Below are 20,038 nucleotides of genomic sequence, written 5' to 3'. Positions count from 1 at the left end.
ACCGAAGAAAGATCGGCTGTCAGTCAGACACAGTCAGGCTCACGCAGAGACACGTAAGTGCTCACAGCTTTTCCCCAGGAAGGGCTTTCTTCCATGACTTTCCCTCCGCTCTACCCACTTCTACTAGGCCAAGCCAGGTCCTGTTCTAATGGCCTCACCTTCCCTCCCAGAACCGAACTCACCAGTAGCTGCCGCCTGTGTTTCAGGGGCCAGAGCCATCCCCTCAGTCACCAGAAGCTGATTGAACAGCTGGGAGTCGCTCTGTGCTTTGGGGGACTCCGGCTTTGCGCCTGCGGGCTCCGCCTCTGCCTTTGGGGACTCTTCCTTCTCTGAGAAGCTGGCGGCTGACTCCGACCCCTCCTCTGGCTCTGAGGTACAGGAGTGGCTCCGTGAAGGCGGTAAGCGCCCTGGTTCCTTGGGCAGCAGTCCGTACTTGGTGTAGATGTGGGAGTTGAGCAGGTCACAGAGGTTGCTGCCCTCAAAGCGGTTACTGAGAACCTGCAGCACACCCTCAGCCATCTCTATGGGCACAGAGATCTCTCCCAGAGTCTTTTCTCCCACCGCCTGCCAATACAAAGGGTCCGTCAGGGACAAACAGACACAAAGTTCCTAGGAACAGCCCTGGGGAGAGCCACCCCTGCATTTGCTCATAGCCTCTGCATACTAGACTCTCGAAGCTTGCCTCCTCCATCAGCAGGACCTCCTCTGGCAGAATTTCCCCTGGAGTGCCTAGCTCTAACCCAGCCCACCCCTCGGCCCAGAGCTCCCGGGCTGCTGGTACCTTATCCAGTTTCTCATGCAGATTCTGGAAGATTGGCTGCTGCTCACACAAGTCCAACTTCTTGATGAAGAAAAGTAGCTCCCACCACTCTCCCTGGGTCAGGCACCCTGGCTCCTCGCTCCTCTGGGACTCGGGCTGTAGATACGGTAGTGAGTAGAGGCCATGCGCTGGCTTCCGGTCCCAGGAGGGACATGCTGAGGAGAGAGGAACGGTCCATTTCTGAACCTCTGGAGCTGCCTCTGCTCAGAAGTGCTCAGTGCTGGACAGCGCTCCTCTGTTCCAAACAGGCTGTCCACATCCTCTCCTAGGCTCACCTGTGCCCAGGGCAGTTGCCCCTGCTCCCTTCTCCACAGCTGCTGATGCTGGCTCCCTAGTGGCTTCCTCAGGTCCCAGGATCTCTAGCATGTGCCAGTGGACCCAGTAGGTGCGGCCGGTTGACTGCCAGAAGACCTGGTAGGAAATGGATATTACAAAGGACTCAAGCCTCTGAGCTCTGGGCCTGACCACAGCTGGCTACGCCTGGACAGCTCTCTACATAGCTAAAGGCTTCCTGCCGATAAGGGGAGCTAGTGGGCCTGCCTTCTTCCTAGTCCTCACAGCCTCTACCTGCACACTCTTCATCTTCCTGTCGACAGCACTGGAGGTAACCCAGACGTCACTCCTGCCTCCTGGGTACATTCCTGTGGCCTCGCAGCCCACCTATCCCACCAAATGCTCTCTGCCTGTTAAAACTGAACCCTCTGCTGATATAAAACCACTCCATAACTGTGGGTTTCCTTTTCCCTTTCTTTCTTTACTTTCTTCTTTGTCGTCGTCGTCATCAATTAGAAGGCTCACTCTATGTAGGCCTGGCTGTCCTGGAACTTGCCATGTAGACGAGGCTGGCCTCAAAACTACAGAGATGTGCCTGCTTCTCCCTCTTAAGTGCTAGGCTTAAAGCCACGCCTGGCCCTCCTTTCTTTTTGTTGTTGAAACAGGGTCTCTAGCCAAGGCTAGCCTCAAGCTTGTTATGTAGCCAAGGATGACCTAGAACTTTAATCCTCCTGTCTCTACCTCTCTAGTTCTGAGATTTCAAGCATAAGACAACATGCCCAACCTTGTGTGGTGCTGGGGGTCAAATCCTGGAACTCATATATGCTAGGCAAGGATTCTATTAACTAAGTTACGTCCTCGGGCCACACCTCGAGGTTTTCTCCTAGGGTGGCATATGGGAAGCTCCTAGCTACCCAACCACCACCACAGATTGGACCCATCAGTGTCCCAGAACCGTGTGAGCCCACCTGCACAGGAGGCACGCCATTGTTGCTCTGCTGGAACTCGCCCTCGTCCCCAGCACTGATCTCTTCGTAGTCATCCAGGATGCGAACGCGCATGCCGGGCTGTACCGTCTGCTGAACATATTCACCGTAACCACTGCGGCTGGAAAATTCAGAACGGCCACGGAAGGCCCGTCCTGGCTTCCTGGGCGTAGTGACGATGGTGGGCAGCAGCAGTGGAGGGCCTGAGAGGCATGGCTGGAAGATGGACCGGGAAGGCCGGGGCGGCAAGGCACCCTGCTCACTGAGGTTCCGCGCCCAGCCCATGCTCCGCACCAGCTCTGAAATGAGGTTGCCCACCGCCATACTGAACTCCAGCTCCCGCTGTCCCCGACTCTTCTCCTTTGGGAGACACGGAGAGCTCTGGTCTCCAGCTCCTGACTCTGGGCTGTTATTCAGCTGATCCAGCAGGGACGTGACACATAGGTAGCGTTTCACCAGGGAGAAGAGCAGCTTCCCAGGGAGCTATAGGGTACAACCCTTGGTTTAAGTCCACCTCCCCAGGGCTTTCACCCCAGCCCCCCAGCATCTTCCTCTACAGACAAACGTGACTACCTCATTCCTAGGCCTATGCTTCTCAGATTTGTCTAAGAAACACAAAGGAATTATCTTTTTAAAAAAATTATGTGGACAGGTGTTCTACATGTATGTGGTCTGTGTACCACATATGTGTCTGGGGCTAGAAAGGGCAATTAGATCTCTTGGAACTGGAGTGACAGACAGTTGTGAGCTACCATGTGGGTGCTGGGAATTGAACCTGGGTCCTCTGTAAGAGCAGCCATTGCTCTTAACTGCTGAATCATCTATCTCTACCCCATAAAGGACTCTTATTAAATCACAGATTCTTGTGTTTGCTTTTGTGTATGCTTGTATGTGTGGTGTACGTATGTGGCACATGGGGGGTGTAAATGTGCACATGTGTGCACACAGGTGTGGTGGCCCACGGTGGGGAGTGGGTGTCTTCCTTGATCTCTTTCCACCTTACCTTACATACCAAGATGAGCTCTCAGTGAACCCGGCTCACCATTTCGGCTGATCTGGCTGCCTACCTTGCCTGGAGCAGCCCTGCTCTCCCTCTTGCCCGCTGGACTGTAGGCAGGCTGTCAGAAGCCGCCCAGTTTAGCATGGGCTCTGAGGCTCGAACTCTGGTTAGCGTCTGTGGCAAGAGCTCTAACCTGCTGAGCCATCTTCCCAGAGCCTGCTCTTAGGTTTGGCACTAGGAATTCTAAATCGGAGAGGTTGAGAAGGGGTCATGAACCTTCACTTTGGTTAGCTCTCCAGGTTACTCAGAAGCTACCCCACAGTCCTGAATCTCAGCTTGAGAGGTGGTGCTGTGCACCCAGCATCCCTGGGTGTAGGCTGGCAGAGTACCTGAGGAAGGTGGATGCCCTCCAAGGCCATGCAGTGCTCCTCCGTGGACGTGGTCTCTGCGAACAGCTCCAGTAAAGTGTAGCGGCTGTCAAAATCCATGTGTTGCTCGATGCCCTCATGCTGGCTCAGTGACAGAAGGACGTGAGCCCGGCTCCCTGTAAGCCACAGCGGGTCCAGATCTCCTCATTCCACAATACTGTCCCCTGCCTATCCTAGGCCTTTAAGGCTTTAAACTTCTCTGGGACCGGGACCCAAAGCAAGAAATATACTTTACATGTAACCTAACACAAACACATACACACACAGAACTGAAACATAACATCATGCTACTAAGCTTTGGAGTGAGGATTCTGGAATTTTGATTTCTTTAAAAAATTACAGAAATACTATGATGGTAAATTATTACAGAATATGTTTTTGTTTTAATCTCAGGCTGGGATATGAGGCTGCTCCACAGCGGCTGACTATGATTTTCCTCATGCGCTAGCAGAAGCATGGCTTTTACCAGCTGCCGACAGTTTCTGTGAGTGTGTGATGTTTGGAATTCTGGGAACTTTTCAGAGGGTGTATAGATGCCCATAGGTGGGGTGGGGGTTGGTGGTCACTAGTTTCAGTTTGTTAGTAGTTTGTGCTCAAAGAAGAAACAAGAAGTTAGACTTAGTGATCTCTCCCCTCTGCACCCCCCATCCTTCTTTCTTATCTAGAGAGAGGGTGAAATGGGGTGGGGTGGGGATAAAGGGTGGAGGAATAGAAGAACCCACAAAGTAGCAAAAGTCTGGCTACAAAATTGACATTACTAAATTCTGTGTGCTGATACACACACACACACACACACAAACACGTACACACATATGGTTTTGTTTGATTGCTTTCTCAAGACAGGGTCTCACTATGTAGACAATGCTGGCTTTAAACACACAGAGATCTACCTGGCTCTGGCTCCCAAGTACCCAAGTGCTAGTGAGATTAACGGCATGCCCTGCTATGCCCAACTGTGTGCAGATATTTTGTTTTTAAAGTTGGCTATAACCGTCCCCATACTAATTTCACAGCTAAAAATTAATCTCAAATATTCAACCCATGCAAATCTGCCTACTTTATTCTCTGCCATGCACGGCAAGTGACAGATAAACCCTTGAGCTTTCTGTCCTGTATGTACCAGGAATAACACATTCATCTATGTCTCTTTTACCTTGAGTTGCTACTTATTAAGTAAGGGTTGGGAACTCTCTGCTATCTCTTTTCTCACTCCTCGTGGCCCCATTCTCTCCACTGCTCCCCTCCCCTCCTCCTCTTACCAGCATCATGGGCTGCCAGAGCCTGTAGCATCTTGCCTGCACTCCGACGGATCTGAGGCTCCGGATTGCACAGCATGTGCATTAGCAGATCCAGGGCTCCTGTCTCCCTGAAGACTCCGGTGAGAGGCCCAATGCTGGCATAGGCGCTGAGCACGTGGATGGTATGAAGCACAGCAGCCGTCAGGTTGGAGGCCCCACCTTCTGCCAGCTGCCTGGCAGCCCTGCGCACCAGCGCCCGCACATCGTCCTCCATCTCTGCCATTGCCAACTCGTCCAGGCCTCCTGGGTCTCGTGGGAAGCTCCCCACCTCTCCAGTGGGTTCGTACTGTGGGCCTTTAGACACTGATCGTTCCCGAAGTAGCATGGGGCAGTTGGCATAGACCTCTGGGGCTGACAGCCACATGAGGAGGTACTCTGTCTTCTCTTCCTCTAAGCTCACTTTGCCCTCTTCGCTACACTTGAGGACACGCCAACGGATCAGGTATTCAGGATGGCCGTCATGTCCAGGTCTCTGCCGAATGAGTTCTTCAGGGTATGCCTGCAGCCGAGGCCCCAAGGGTACCATAAGGTCCCCTGCTCGCTGTTCTCCTACCATCGTGATCTCCTGGGATACACAAGGAGACAGATGGGCAGCAAGTGAAAGACAACCGACTCAGGGCCTGTGGTAGTATCTTGAGGCATAAGTGAGGTGGGTGGTAATGGGTGGGCTGCATGGTGGAATTTAGAGCCCAATAAAAGATAGAGAATAGGACGGAGTAAACGAGTAGTTATATTTATATAACATGTATATTATATAAGAGAAAAATGGCATGAAACGAGCAAGGAGTTGCAATGAAAGCATTTCAGGAATGGAAGGGGGCTGGGCTACAGCTCCAAAGCAAAGCACCTGATTAGTATGTGAGAGGCCCTGAGTGCACTGTATGTGGGTAGCTGGTCTTTGCCACTTTGTGGGTTCTTCTTTTTCCTTTCCTTTATCTGGAGCCCTGACCCACTCCCATCCCCACCCCCCACCCCCACCCCCTAACACTACCTAGATAGGAGAGAAACAAGGATAGGTGGGAAACAGATCCTGAGTCTAGTTTCTTTGCTTGTGTTTCGTCTAGGGCTACTAACAAACCACAGCCAATCTCCTTAACCGGCTAACAGCCACCCAAGTCGCCTTTTGGAATCCTAACACTTATGTGCTCTGTACACAGTCACAGAGATTGTCCGAAGCTGGCAAAACTGTTCTTCTGCTACAGCATGAGGCAAATCACAGTCAGCTGCCGCGGACAGTCCAAAGCAGCCCCACAGCCCCATACTTGGGATTAAAACAAAAGCACAGGGGTTGGGGATTTAGCTCAGTGGTAGAGTGCTTGCCTAGGAAGCGCAAGGCCCTGGGTTCGGTCCCCAGCTCCGAAAAAAAGAACCAAAAAAAAAAAAAAAAGCACAAACTTCAGAACTCTCAAAAATGTCACTACAGGGGAGTGGGGCACGAAAGAGATGATCAGGGGTTAAAAGAATTTGTCACTCTGCAAAATAACCATAGGTCAGTACCTAGCACCCACATGGCAGCTTGGGACCATCTATAACTCCAATGCCAAGGGTCTGATGCCCTCTTCTGACCTCCAAGGGCATTGCACATACATGCAGACAAAACACTCATGCACATAAAATAAATATTTTATATTTATTAAATATATCATCACCTGGAACTCGAATTTGAGATGGTTTCCAACACTCTATGGGTGCTAGGGATTGTACCCAGGGCTTCCTGGATGCTAGGCAAACACTCTACCAACCAAGTTGCATCCCTAGTCCCATAAATCTCCTTTTTAAAGGCTATGTATGAATTTAAGCCTGGAGTGTTAGCACATACCTACGATCTTGATAATCAGGAGACTGAGGCAAAACAATCACAAATTTTGATGCTAGGTTGGGCTACACAGAAAGTTCCTGGCTAAGCCCAACTACACAGTAAGACTGTCTTTAAAAAAAAAAAAAAAAAAAACAAAACACACACACACAGAAACAAAACAGAAACAGAAACAAAAGTGAACACCATTGAGCACAAAAATGCTCAGTAAACAATGTATTGCGAAATAATCTAATACTATTCTTAGATGGAAACTGTAGGCTGCAGGCATCAGATAAAAAGGTTATTAAGGCAGAATATTAATGAGAATAAAACGACCAGGGAAAAAAGGGCGTGTGATTTGTAACGGGGCAATGGAAAGAGTAAAAATAGGTGTACCTAGATAAAAGAACAGGTGATCAGAACAGGGCAGGAGTCATGCCAGGGTGCACGGATAGAAGACAAGCAGAAGAGACGGGGAGGAGGCAAAGAAGATGTGAACCTCCATGGGGATGGGATTCACTTAGCATGGAAGTAAGGCTAAGAGATGACCATTAATGCCATCAAAGCTGTTTACATACATGGGGCCAAGTCAAACCATTCCCTAGGCCTGGGGGCGGGGTGGGGGTGGAGGGGACAGCATATGGAGGGCCTAGACCAGAAGCGGTAAATAGAGGCGTGAAGGTGACGCCTAGCTGTGGAGACTGAGAACAGAAAGCAGCACAATCGTGTCCGAGCTAGACTTCAAAGGGACAGGGAGCCGGCCTAACACCTCACAGGGAATGGTCTGGGGGGGGCGGGGTGAGGATGGCGGGGCGCGGTCGCGAGCTGACAGGACCTGGGAGACCTTCCAGTTCGGGAGGAAGGGATGAGGGACTTGGAGGGGGTTGGGTAAGAAGGGACAGCTCCGCGCAGAGCTCTCTTCTCACCTCTTACCACCCAGCTGAACCTTCGCTGTCACCCAGCAGCGGGTCCCGCAGCTCGGCCCGCCTCCTCCACAGCTCCTTTCCGGGTCACACGCCGGGCGCACGCACGGCCCAGGCGACTACGGGTCCTACCATGGCCCACAGCGAGCGTGGCAAAGCGGCGGCGCGTGAGTGGAGCATGCGTATTAGCCGCGGGAATCCGCAACCAGTCTTTCCCAGGTAGTCCAGTGTGTGAAGCATCCTGCGCTTCACCGGGTCCACCTTCCTCTTCCACCTACCACGGCACCCCACCCCCATTCCTGGATTGAACAGTTCGAAGCACACAGCAGCTAGGGGCAGATTTTAAGGGGTTGTGTTCCCTCCTCCCTCCCGATGCTGAAAAGATCCCAAAGACACAGGCAAAGACCCCAGTCTGTGCACAAAAATGATACATTTATTGAAAGAGTATTTTTTTTAATACAAAAGAAAGCTCTGTACAGAGGATGTGACCATGTCCACTATTCCTGGGTCGACATCCCAGGAGAAGTAGAAACCACGGATATTTCCACACACACTCCACAGTCACACATATATTCACTCAGACACAGGCACACACACACCCCCAGAGCCACTTAGGAAGGGAAACACCAAGGGTTGCTGCACATAGAAATGCCACCTCAGTCCTGACAAACAGGTTCTCCCAAGGCCACAATCACACAGCACACGTTGTGGTAAGCACTTTGCCTGATTCACTCGCCCTGGCTCTATCTTTTGTGAGGAGGAATCGACACCTCCTCCGGTGTTGGGGGAGGGGCCGTGAGTGGGTGGCAGTGGAGGGAAACAAGAGCAGAGAAGGGGGCTGGGCAGTTACAGACCTGAGTCCCAAGCTCCCCAACTCTGGCCCTGGTTTACCATGCCCCAGTCTTGAAAGCCACCCAAAAGCCCCAGCTATTTCCAGGAGAAAGGCCAGAAAGGTGGCATCCCAGCTGGGGAAGACAGCAATGGGGATTAGAGGTTAAGGGGGCTCTCGAACTTGTCAGCAGATCATCCCCACTATACCTAGGCTATGCATAATACCTTCCCCTACCCCTTCACCTAACCACAGAGGCAGGCTTGTTCCTACTGAAGGCAGTAGCAAGGGGTTAGTGACTCCCTACCCCAACTGCCCCCCTGAAAAAGCTCCTTTAATGGATACAGGTGGTTTAGGCTGGCTCTGACACAGGGTAAAACACCCTCCCCTATGCTAGCCCACCCTCAAGGTCCCCAAGGGGACTTTAAGGGGGTGGGGCATGGCCCTGTACAAATTACATAAATACTGAGGTTACACTTAGAAAAATAAAGTCATTTTCTTCAAGGCTTTTTGTCTTAATTTAAAAAAGTTACAGTAGCTGCTCACTCCCTGGGAGAGCTGCCCACGTCTGGCTCCCCGTTGCTGCACTCAGCCCAAGAGCTGCTCCTACTTCTGACCCCCATTCCTGTGTCTCCCTACCTCCCAAACCCCATCCTGCTCACTGCAACTTGGGCCCCAGGTAGCTGCGAGCCTGGGGGAGCACAGGCTGCAATGACCATGCTGTGGCACAAATGAACCAGTCTTCTCTACCTGACCCTCCCATCCCACCCACCCCATATCTGCTCCCCCTCTTCCCTCCTCCTCACAGCAACCCTAGAGGGCAAAAGAGGCCTAGAACTGTGGGTCACCCTCCCACCTCCTTTCGTGGCATGGCCTGAGGGGCCCTCCCCCAGCTTTCTCCTGGAAAGAATCCAGGATATGGAACAATCTCAGAATCTCCCACACAGACAATGGGGACCCCAGCTCAAGGGGTGGCTGTCCCCAGGGGCCCAGACAGTTCTAGGGAGCCCAAAAGCATCCCCAGGAAAGGGGAGTTTGGGCAGGGAGGGGGATGAGAAAAACGCCATTAAAAAAAAGTTAAATATTTTAAAAATATATATTTATAGATTTGTTTTCACTTCATCTCCTCAAATAAAAAGTTCAAAATCAACTTTTAAGTAAAGCAGCTGGGAGAAGGGGGAAGACCAAGGGGAGGAAGAGAACGCTAATAGTGGTTCCCTTCAACCCAAGAGCCCCTGGAGGTCCATGGGAACAGAGAGGCAAGGCAGGGCAGGCGGCCCCAATAACCTGACCAGTGCACAGGCCCAGCTGTTTCAAGGAGCTGAAAGGAGCAGAGGGAGGCGGTGTGAGGGAAGAAGCCCCCATCTCTCCCAGCTGGCTCCCTGAGGGGCAGGGGCAGGGGCAGGGCTCTTTTGTCCCAGGCCGTGGCAGACACAGAGCTAACCAGAGGTCGCCAAAGAGGCTGGAGAGAGGGCCCCAAACGCTTCCTCAGAGGGGAACGCTGTGCCCAGTCCCACAGAAGGCCTGTGAGTGGGAGGTGGGCACGGTCCCATTGGGTAAGCTAATACTCAGAGCAAACATTGAGCCAGGCTGGCAAGGGGTCTGAGGAGGGAGGAAAGCCCCACCATCAACAGCATGACAGGTAGAGCAGGAGGGGAGCTGGGAGGGCAGGGAAGGGCAGGCAGGCCGTGTCTTTGGCTGGAGTGAGAGGGCATAGTCCTGTGGCTGCCCACTCCTTCTCCCCGCCTCCCTCCTTCGGCCAGTCAATGTGTGTGTAAAGAAACCGTGAAAAGGCAACAATAAATAAGTGGTGCCGTCCCTTGGGCCGTCTGTCCAGGGTGGCGGGCGGATCATTCACTCTTGGTGCTGTGGGTGGCGTCCAAGTTCACCACCTGTAGCTCGGTGAGGTTGCTGCTGCTCCCAGCTTGCTGTCCTATCACAGCCATCTGTAAGGAGGGAGGAGTTTGAGGACCGGAGGGTGGATGTGGACATGCAGGCTCAGGCGCCCCCTGCTGGCCTGCCATTCCAGCACAGGCCTAACAGACAGGGCCCCGGCTAGGGAAGACTGGCTGAGTGGACAGGTAGGACAGGTAGGAGGTGCGTCCACCTTACCTGGTGAAGCTGAACGGCAGAGACAGGGATCTGCACGGTCCCAGACGGTGCTGTGAGGAACACCTGAGGGACACCACCTGCATCAGAAAGCACAGGAGAACTCACTCACTTGCTCAGGAGGAGCCAATAGTCACAAGTGACTGGGAAGCCTCAGACATGTGCCCAAGGGTGTGTGCCCCAAAGCGTCTCACGCAAAGCATGAGGGTGCCTGTAATGGGAGGGTTTACATGCGCATGAGTGTCCAAATGAGGAAGGGCATTGTCCACTGAGCGTGAGCATGTCCAAGTCTATGCGTTTGTGCAGGAGAACATGTGGGCACTGGGAGAGGGAGACGGGGGAGCTGGGGCACTCATGTGAGTGCCTATGAAAGGGAGAAATAAATGGTCCTTCTTTCTTCAGCCTCGGCCCTTCCCTCACCTGGCTCCTGGACCTGGCTGTGGGACACCTGCATGGTGGATGGTGCCTGAGAGAAGGCATTGAGCACGGTGAGGCTGCCATCAGCCAGGCCCGAGGTGGGGGCATACATCACTGCATGGGGACTAGGGTACATCATGTGGCCACCCACAGTTGTGGGTACAGACGACGTCATGATGGTGGCGGGCAACGTCACTGGAAAACACAGACACACATCAGGGAGCTGACCCCTCCTGGCATCTCTCTCTCATCCTGCCCCAGGATTCCAGCTTCAGGATCTTTGTCACGTCCTATGTCACAAGTTTGTCAAAAGTTTGTTTCTCTGCTCCTTGTCAACAACAACAATAAAGCCTAACTTTTCCTTCTGAGCACAACAGCTCACTGTTCTCCTGTGGGATTGTGTATCCATCAAAGTCTCTGTTCCCAGAACCTAGGATCCCAACGATGACCCTTCTCCCAGGAAAGTGCAGGCAGTCTCTTAGGAACTCCACTGCTCACATCCCCCTCCTCCTCCTAAGCTTACACCTAGCAAGTTCATCCTTGAGACAAGCACGTCTCAAGTGTTAACCTGGGAACTTACTGACGTGCAGACTCTGACTCACTGGAGATCTTGCGTTCCACCCCTCCCCCTCCCATTCCCAGGAACTCCAGTCCCTAGACCAGAAGGGACTCAGCTAATGTGTAATAAATAAAGTTGGAGCGACAGTGGCTTACATGTGGAGTTCACTACAATCCTGAAAAGACCAACAGCAGCTGAGAGGAACTGAGCTGTGTGAGACCTACAGTGTCCCTCCCATGTGTGATAACTGTACTTGGTCCTCCCTGATTACTGAACAAGTGGTTTTTCAGTGGCTCCTTATTTCTTCTGATTCCCCACTGCAGAGCTGGCTGGGTTCAGACCTCAGCTGAACTTCACTTTCCTATAAGGATGAGGTTGAAAACCCCAGTTTCTCCTCGGGAATCCCCTGGAGTCCTCGGTGCAGGAGGCATGCTGCTAAGGACCCACTCCTAGGCTTCCTGTGGGAAGGCAGGACATTGGGGGTGGGGGAGGGCAGAGGCAAGGAGTTATACCTGTCCCGCTGGAGGAGGTCTGCGTGAGGTCTGTGCTGCTGTCACGAGAGGGAGACGCTTGCTGTGGGGCCTGGTGCACATGAATGGCCTGCACAGGGACCTGCTGGGCCACTGCCCCACCTATAAGACACAGGTTTTACTTGGCTCCAGCCTGTGCAGCTGTCACCTTCACACACGCTGGAGGACCATATCCCAGAGTCCTGCACACTGGCTCCCAACTCCTGTCCTGTTCCCCTGGGACCTGAGCAAGGTCCACATGCTCTGAGTGACTGAAGTGACTTCCCTCCTCCTCCTGTCCTAACCTCTGCTCCTCCTTCTTCTTCAGCAGACCCAGAGCTAGCCTTAATCCCTCAGGACCAGAATCTGCCCCGGTCACAGCACAAAGGTGGGAGAGCTATCTCCACAGCAGTGGAGGTGCAAGGCAGCCAGCAAGACCAGTGCAGAGATGAAACTGAGACCCCGGCAGCAGGCATCTCGCTGGGCAGAGATTGTCTTCCGAAGGCTCTAACCCATGTTTCCTCCTTGTCAAATGAAGAGGTTCTCCTTGGTGCTATCCCTGACATCACTCTGAACATCTCGAATTGTCCCAGAGAGAACAAACCTCTCCCTGCGCCCTGTGACTCACCAGGCATGAGGGTGAAGCTGGTGGGCAGCTGCATAAGGCCCCCAGAGGACACAGGGCCGCTGCCTGTACTCTTGAGCACAGTCCCGTTGGCACTGCTGACAGCACTGGGGCTGACACTAGCAGACACTGGTGCCAGGTAGTTGGTGATGGGGAAGGAGGGGCCGCTGCTGACTTGCATGGTGGTGGAGGTGCTGGGTGCTGTTTGGATTGTGGAGGTGGTACCCGGCAGGTTGGTGACTGTGAATGCTGGCTTCAGTGTGTCCTGTACCCAGAGGAAAGATGGAGCAGTGAGCTTACCCCTGCAGTAGCTTTGTGTGAATTGAGAATTCAGGCTCAGACCGTGTTTCAGTTAAACCCTAGTTGGAGCTGCACCATGCAGGCATGAAGCTGATGCTGCCATGGTGGCAAGGCCTGGAACCCAGCACCTGGGAGGCTGAGGCAGAGATGGCCATGAGCTCAAGGCCGGCTGAGTCTACAGTGAGACCCTGTCTCAAGGTCTACACAGTAAAGGCATAAGCCTGCTGTGATGGCATGTGCCTATAATCCCAGCACTCAGAGGGCAGAGGCAGGAGGATCTCAGTGAGTTAGAAGTCAAGCTGGTCTACATAAAAAGTTCTAGGATAGCCAGGCCTACATAGAGATACGGTGTCTCAAAATAAGGAATGAATATTACAAAACAAACAAAAATACAACTACTTAACTCACAGGTTGTTAAGAAGATTAAACATTCTTAAAACCACTTAGAGAAAAGCATCTGGCTAAAACCAAGATAAAAATAGACATTTGCAGCTCTTAGAATAAAAACCCCAGTGCATTCTTCGTTTGCCCCAGTGAATTGCACAAATCTGGTCCGTCTGTTTCTAGCTCTGGCAGTGACTGTCTTGGTGACCCTGAGATAGTCTCCCCTGTTATTCACTTCCTCTTTGACAAACGAGTGTTGGACTTATGCTCTCTGTAAAGGATTCCTCCAGCTCGGGACTGCTGGACTCTAAGGCAGGGCCTGGGATTTTCAAAGAGCATAACGCTGGAGAGGGCTCACGAAGGTCTGACAGGAAGCACTTCAGTCAAAGATCAAACACCAAGGGACTTACCCAAGTGCATAGAAATGAGGCCTACCCACACCTGTCAGTGACTGCAGATAACAAGTGACTGGCGTACTGACTCTCCGAAGGGTGAAGGGGGCCTATGTTCTTAAGAGTAGTGAGGAAGAAGCCAGGGCTACCTAGAGAACCAAACCACCTGACCAGATTCCTGACTTGAGGCAGAGGATTCAAAATGCAAGGGTGGGTCAGACCGAGATGTTTGCTAAGCAACTGTCCCCAAGACCGTTGATTGGTAAAGGCGTTGCTAAGGCAAACAGTGCCGCTTCCTCCCATTGGCTAGTTGTTAAGCACCGGAAGGCGGAGCTCCACAAACAGCAAGCAGGAAGACCCGCCCCTCTCTCCTTACCGGGAATAAGGGGGAGGTGTAACTAGAGCTGGCATCCTCAGTAGCAAGCCAATGCTCTTCCTAAACAGCCCTGGCCTAGGTATCCCGAACACCCAGTATAAGGCTCACTACTAAGGTAGTCCCTTGCCCAACCTGACTTCCTGCTTGGCAACAGTAGCGGGTTCTCAGGACCCTGGCCCCGGAGAGCTCCCTTCCTATTCCCAGCCTGCCAGGAGGGCAGGGCCAAACTACACCCCCGCCCCCAGCGGGGAGACAGCTGGCGGGAGGAATGCAAAAGCCTTGCCAGGCAGGCGGGCTGCGGGCGGGAGGCCGGCGTGGAGCCCGAACCGGCCTTATATGGGCACGGAGGCTGCCCGCTTATCTAGTGGGACAGCCTCCTGTCAGGAATGGAGGATGGACACCTGTCTCCTAGGATAAGGAACACTAACTTGGCCCCACTCCTCATCACTAAGAGTGTCTATGTACCTGTGTTAGTCCAAGAAAGGAAAGGGATCCCCCCGCCCCCCACATAGGTGACCAAAAACCACACCTTGGTTTCCCCACTGCTGTCAGATTCCGACACCTGGTAGGTGAGATCTGGCTCTTCAAAGCCAGTGGCACTCATTCTCTGGTCTGTGCTGGGGTCTGAGCGGGGTGGAGAGTCTGGCGAGTTGAGGCAGGTCTGAATCAGCGCCTTGCCGGTCTCACTGGTGATCATGGGCTGCAGTTTGCGGGTGGCAAAGGTATACACATGGCCTGTCTCACTGGCCACCAGCAACAGCACCTGTGTCCCTGTCAGCGTGGACAGCTCATAAGCCTGGGGAGTTGGAGGAGATGGGCAAGTCAGCGACGCTTTTCCTCTCTACTTCCCTGGGGAAAACTGTACGGTGATCTCTAGTGCTGACTCCTAGGATGACCTTCATTCAGAGACTGTAACAGGGTCCTATCTAGATAGCTCAAGGTGAGCTGGGAGCAGAGAAACCACGCATGTCCTGTAAGAAGCAGGCCCATTGCCTGCAGATATCCCAAGCAAACAGGAATAGCTTCCAGCAGGGATTGAGCATATAACCTCAAGGTGGACACACAGCCACAGCGGGCTATCCCCTAACACTGCTGGTGTTTGCTTCCTCCTCACTGTCACAGGGGCAGTGAGGTCCCTACCACACTAGAACTCACACATCACATTTGTGGTAACAGCCACCTAACTGCCAAACTGCCCATGTTCCCTGCCAGAAAACTGCACAGGCTCTAACCTGTTGCCACAGCCTAACTTCTTTTGCCCTGTAATACTACACTGCCCTTTTCTTTCGCCTTGGGATGGAAGGATAAGGAAGGAGGAAAGGTACTGTCTACCTTTTCCCAAAACCTTCTCCATGGTGATCAAGGGTTACTGATAAGAGAGAGCACCCAAAATGGTGAGAGCTATATTTGCAATAGATACTCTATGAGAGCCCCAGCGAAAATGCACAACCCACCTTGGAAGCACTTGCAGCTTCGGCAAGGAACAGATGACAACACTGGTTCCCACCCAGGTTGTAGGCGGTTTCCCAGTCCCTCTGCTTCCACCCCTTCCCATCTCCTAGACTCCAAGACGGCTCCTATCACTATCCTGTCACTTTTGATAGGCTATCAGCTGGCAAGTGATACCTCTACAAATCTCCCTGACTTTCCCCAACATTCCATGCACTGATTTGCTCTAGAGCTGGAAGCCCTACCTGTCCCAAAGGCCAGCGATTCTGCAGCGAGCCCTGGGGCAGCATGAGATTTCCACAGAACGCAACGGAAGACACATGGCCAGGGCGGGACTTGGTCCCAGCTTGCTGTTCCTCAAGGCAGTAGCAGTTCTCCCGCCTAGCTTCCTCACCTGGTTCCTAACCCTGCCTGTCCTTCATGCCCGCACAACTCTAGCGATGCCCACATTTCGTCCCACTCAAGCTCTCTCACTGCTGTCATCCAACTCCTGCCTCCTCATCTCCAAACCTTCTGCTCCCTTCTCCACCGCCCTTCCCGCACACCGGGACACAGTGGATCTGTTGATCCCCGCGTCTGGTTATCCAGCTTCCTGCCGGCCCCTGTTCACTCCTGTACTCTTCCAGGACCCTCTGTCCCCCGCGCGCTGGTCACTCCCACCCCGGCGCCTTTGCCCAGGATTCCGGACGTTCGCAGCATCTCCCCTCTCCCCATATTTCCCGGGCGGCCCCTCCCCTTTCGCCCGGCCCGGGTACAACCATCCCCTCCCACACACCTCCTGCAGACTAGCCCGCCTCTCACCTCCGCCTCAGCTCTGTCTCGCACCCGGGCTACCTTAGAGCTCACCCACCCTTCAGGTCCCCCCGGGGCGCGCCAATCTCCGACTCCTGTACCTTCTTCATGATGCCCGTCTTCCTCTTGCTGAAGGTCGTGTAGCGCCGCAGCTTGTTGTCGATGAACTCCATCTTGATCTTCACGCGGCCCCGGGTCTTCTTCCCCGGCTTGGCCCCGCTCACCGCGCCGCTCACCGGTCCGTAGCCTCCGGCGGCCGCCGCCGCCGCCTCAGGCCCACCGACCACCACACCGAGCTCCATCTCGCTCAGACTCCGCTTGAGGCCGCGCCGCTCAGCGCCCAGCTCCTCCTCCTCGCCGGACTCAGAGTCGCCCTCGCTGCCGCTGTAGAGGGCCCCGGCGGTGGGCGCTGCTGCTGCTGCAGCCTCCCGCTCCAGACGACCCGGGCCGAGCCCCGCGCCGTTCCCGGGGACCCGGCCCCCGTTCGCCCCGCGAGTCCCACCGCCGCCGCCCGGCCGCCCCGTCGGGGTCCTGTTCAGGCTGCCCCCCAGGGCCGAGCCCCGGCCCAGAGCCGCCGCGGCCCCAGCTTGGCTCGGTAACATGGCGCTGAGTGCAGGAGGGCGGACAGGCAAGTCAGCGAGGAATCGGGGCCGCCGCCGCCATCGGCTTCCCGGTTCCACCCGGCACTCCCGCTGCTGCTAAAGCCGCTGTCGCTGCCGCAGCTGCGAACCCGGGGCCCCTGCACGCCCGGGCCGACCTGGGCCCTCACTTTCCTGCCCCTATGGCCGGGGTTGCCCCAGGCCGCGCGCAGCGCCCCCTGTCCGTGTGCCGGGGAGGCGCGCCCTGCGGCCGTCAGCGTCCCCCGCGGGGCAGGGGCTGCTGGCCGCGGCCGAGACCGCGGGTGGAGGGGGCCGGGACCACGCGCTGGCGGCGGAGGTATCCCCCAACCCTTCCCCCCCCATATAAAGAGATACAATGTTTCCTTTTATGGCGAGGCCGCTCCTTATATGGCGAGCCCCAGCGCCCCCGCCCCATTGGTCCGCGCTTCCGGCACCTCCGCTCCCCATTGGCCCGAAGGGGACACTTATTTGCATAGACATACCGAACTCGCTGCTGTCATCCCGCGTCAGACCGCGATTCCTTGGGGGGGAGGAGCCAACTCCTTAAAGGAACAGTGGAGCGGAGCCAGTTCCGCCCCCCTGTGTTGTAGAGTAGTGGATTCTTGAAACTCTTCATAGAGGAAACCTGGAAGAGGACTGGAGGGCAGAAGAGGGAACCCCTGAATGGATTGGGGTTTAAAATAAATGAGGAAAAATACTTCCTAATTCCAGCGAAGGGGCTCAGGGATAGACTGGAGCGTTTCTCCCACCACTTCCTGAGGGAAGGTAAAGTGGTTGGAGCCGAGGGAACTTGTGTTTCGTCTCCGCTACCCCAGCGGTTCCACTCGTTCCCCTACCACACACACTTGCCTTTCCCTCTCTTTTCAAAGGATCAACACTTTCCCACAAGTCTGGCTGCGAGGTCACATCGTTCATCATCCTCTACACTGGAGGTGGAGGGGTGTCTTTGGCAGACACACATCTGGAGGAGGAGGAGGTACGGGGCGACCTCCCATCCACAATGGGGGCAGGGCGGAGAGTGAGAGGTCAGTGAAGACTTCCAGCTGCCGCCTGTGCTGAAAGAGAGGGGGTGGTCTCGAGGATAAAGCAAAGGCCCTGAAAGTACAGCGGGATAGAAACTTTAAGCAAGGGAATGTGATCGACATTCCAGGTCCATAGGAGGATTTTTTTTTAAAAAAGATATAAAGATTAAAACGTGGGCGTTACAAAGCCCAGGTTAAGGGTCTGAGAATCTGAGTCTTTCTTCCAAGATAGAGAAAATATCGTGGACTTCTGTGTTACTGAAACTATTTAAATCTGACCGGACTGTGTGGTGCACATATTTAATTCTAGCTATTCCTGAGGCTGAGGCAGGAGGATTACCCCGAGTTCAAGTCCAATCTGACCCACGTAGTGAGCACCAAGCCAGCCAGGACTACATAGCAAAACCCAGTCAAAAAGAAAATTATTCAAACGTGGTTAAGAGTTCTGGCTGCTCTTCCAGAGGACCTGGGTTCAATTTCCAGCACCCACGTGGCAGCTCACAGTGGTCTTTAACTCCAGTTCCAGGTGATCTGACATCTTCAAAGACATACATGTAAGCAAAACACCAGTGCGCATTAAATACATCTAAAAAACGATTCGAATAAAAAGTCTGTCTGCCTTTGCAGGCCTGTGCATGCAAACAAGTGACCTGGGTCCCTTCTCTGGTGTCGTACTTGTGCTGGCTGGTTTGCTGTCAGCTAGACACAAGCTAGAGTCATCAGAGAGGAAGGAGCCTCTGTTGAGGAAATGCCTCCCTGAGATCCAGCTGTAGGGCACTTCCTCAATTAGTGATCAATGGAGGAAGCCCAGCCCATTGTGGGCGGTGCCATCCTTGGGGCCGTGGTCCTGGATTTTATAAGAAAGCAGGCTGAGCAAGCACGGAGAGCATTGCAGTAAGCAGCACCCCTCCATGGCCGCTGCGTCAGCTCCTGCCTCCAGGTTGCTGTCCTGCTTGAGTTCCAGTCCCGACGTCCTTTGGTGATGAACAGCAATGTGGAAGTGTGAGCTGAATAAACCCTTTCCTCCAGACTGGCTTTTTGGTCATGGTGTTTCATCACGGCAAGAGAAACCCTAAGACAGTGCCCATCCCTCAGGTTCTGAATACAGATTTTAAAGGGGCAAAGAGTAAAGAAAGTCACAGCAGTGAGCGGTCTGTGGCTCAGTCATAGAGACTACAATGTGTCAAGTCGCCCCAATCTGTGGACAAACATCTGGTGCGCTTAATGAAATGGATTCCTTTAAGTGTTGTGAGGATAAAGAGATCGATTGGTTCCTTGTATTGCTAGCAACACAAGTTTTTGAACAAATAAACTAGCTAGATGGGGTGGCTCAGTCTTGCAAGACCCAGGAGGATCTCTAGAAGGGCTAGCCTTAGTAATATAATAAGTAACACACCCAAATACACACCGCACACACGCGCGGGCGCGCGCACACACACACACACACACACACACACACACACACACACCCGAGATTAAGGACTTAGCCAAAACCTTAAGGGCCTGAGTTCAAACCCCAGAACTCCTGTCCAAAAAAAAAGAAAGCCAGCTTTGGTGGCACATGCTTGTATGTTTCAGTGCTAGGAGGAGACAGGCAGACAGCTGCCCCCTACACACACACACACACACACACACACACACACACACACACACACACACTCAGGCTGCCTCTACCCGCAGTCTCCATTTGAGTAAGAGACCCATCATAACAATCTTAGTGACATGACTACTCTGGGTAAAGGCTCTTACTGCCGAGCCTAATTACTGAGTTCAAAATGGTTACTGAGTTCAAAATGGTGGGTAAAGACCCATCTCTTGAAAGTTGTCCTCGGTACCTACACACCCTGTAGTCCATGTGTTCCCATACACAGACACAAGTACAACATGTAATAAACAATTTTAAATAAAAACAAACTGGCCAGGCACACCTTTCGCTCCGGCACTCTGAATGCAGAAGCAGACAGATCTCTGAGTTCGAAACCAGCCTGGTCTGCAGAGTGAGCGCCAGGACAGCCAGGGCTACACGGAGAAACCCTGTCTTGAAAAACCAATAAATGAATGAGTGAATTAATTAACTAATTTGGTGGACAGATTCTGTGGTGTGACTGTCAAAGCTGTCCTATGGCTGC

The 20,038-nt window shown here is 53.5% G+C and overlaps 2 protein-coding genes and 1 long non-coding RNA gene across 4 annotated transcripts in view; 1 reads left to right on the top strand and 2 right to left on the bottom strand.

Moving 5' to 3' along the window:
- Positions 1-5,391, bottom strand: part of Cul9 (cullin 9) — a 39,974-nt gene extending 34,583 nt beyond the window's left edge. Inside the window, exons 1-6 of the mRNA XM_032900625.1 lie at positions 4,767-5,391; positions 3,469-3,623; positions 2,062-2,562; positions 1,096-1,231; positions 782-975; positions 183-564 (exon numbers count right to left, since the gene is read on the bottom strand). Of these exons, the coding sequence (XP_032756516.1) occupies positions 183-564; positions 782-975; positions 1,096-1,231; positions 2,062-2,562; positions 3,469-3,623; positions 4,767-5,361 (1,963 nt within the window). The 5' untranslated portion in view covers positions 5,362-5,391. The remainder of the gene's footprint in view (positions 1-182; positions 565-781; positions 976-1,095; positions 1,232-2,061; positions 2,563-3,468; positions 3,624-4,766) is intronic.
- Positions 5,392-7,937: 2,546 nt separating this feature from the next.
- Srf (serum response factor) lies at positions 7,938-17,227 on the bottom strand. Of its 2 annotated transcripts, XM_032900623.1 has the most exons (7): positions 16,369-17,227; positions 14,556-14,822; positions 12,578-12,839; positions 11,953-12,072; positions 10,885-11,076; positions 10,468-10,544; positions 9,433-10,301 (listed from the first exon to the last, which is right to left on the bottom strand). In XM_032900623.1, exons 1-7 carry the CDS (start codon positions 16,867-16,869, stop codon positions 10,206-10,208), a joined length of 1,515 nt encoding a protein of 504 aa, XP_032756514.1. In that variant the 5' UTR covers positions 16,870-17,227; the 3' UTR covers positions 9,433-10,205. The 2 variants fall into 2 exon arrangements, with proteins under 2 accessions (XP_032756515.1, XP_032756514.1); XM_032900624.1 differs by lacking the exon at positions 10,885-11,076 and having other exon boundaries at positions 7,938-10,301.
- A 129-nt stretch (positions 17,228-17,356) lies between these two features.
- LOC116899107 lies at positions 17,357-18,112 on the top strand. The gene is made up of 2 exons (XR_004387689.1): positions 17,357-17,652; positions 17,757-18,112. It is a non-coding gene; the product is annotated as an uncharacterized LOC116899107 (long non-coding RNA).
- Positions 18,113-20,038: the final 1,926 nt, after the last annotated feature.

This window comes from Rattus rattus, chromosome 4 (assembly GCF_011064425.1).
Source record: "Rattus rattus isolate New Zealand chromosome 4, Rrattus_CSIRO_v1, whole genome shotgun sequence".
NCBI lineage: Eukaryota > Metazoa > Chordata > Mammalia > Rodentia > Muridae > Rattus > Rattus rattus.
Note: the sequence above shows the minus strand (reverse complement) of the source record. Positions and strands in the feature narration are given on the sequence as shown.

Coding starts and splice junctions, on each gene's coding strand:
- Srf (XM_032900623.1), bottom strand. CDS start 16,869: ATGTTACCGAGCCAAGCTGGGGCCGCGGCGGCTCTGGGCCGGGGCTCG. Junction 10,545..10,884: donor CAGCCAGGTCCAGGAGCCAG/GTGAGGGAAGGG, acceptor TTTCTGATGCAG/GTGGTGTCCCTCAGGTGTTC. Junction 10,302..10,467: donor CTGCCGTTCAGCTTCACCAG/GTAAGGTGGACG, acceptor CCCTCCTTACAG/ATGGCTGTGATAGGACAGCA.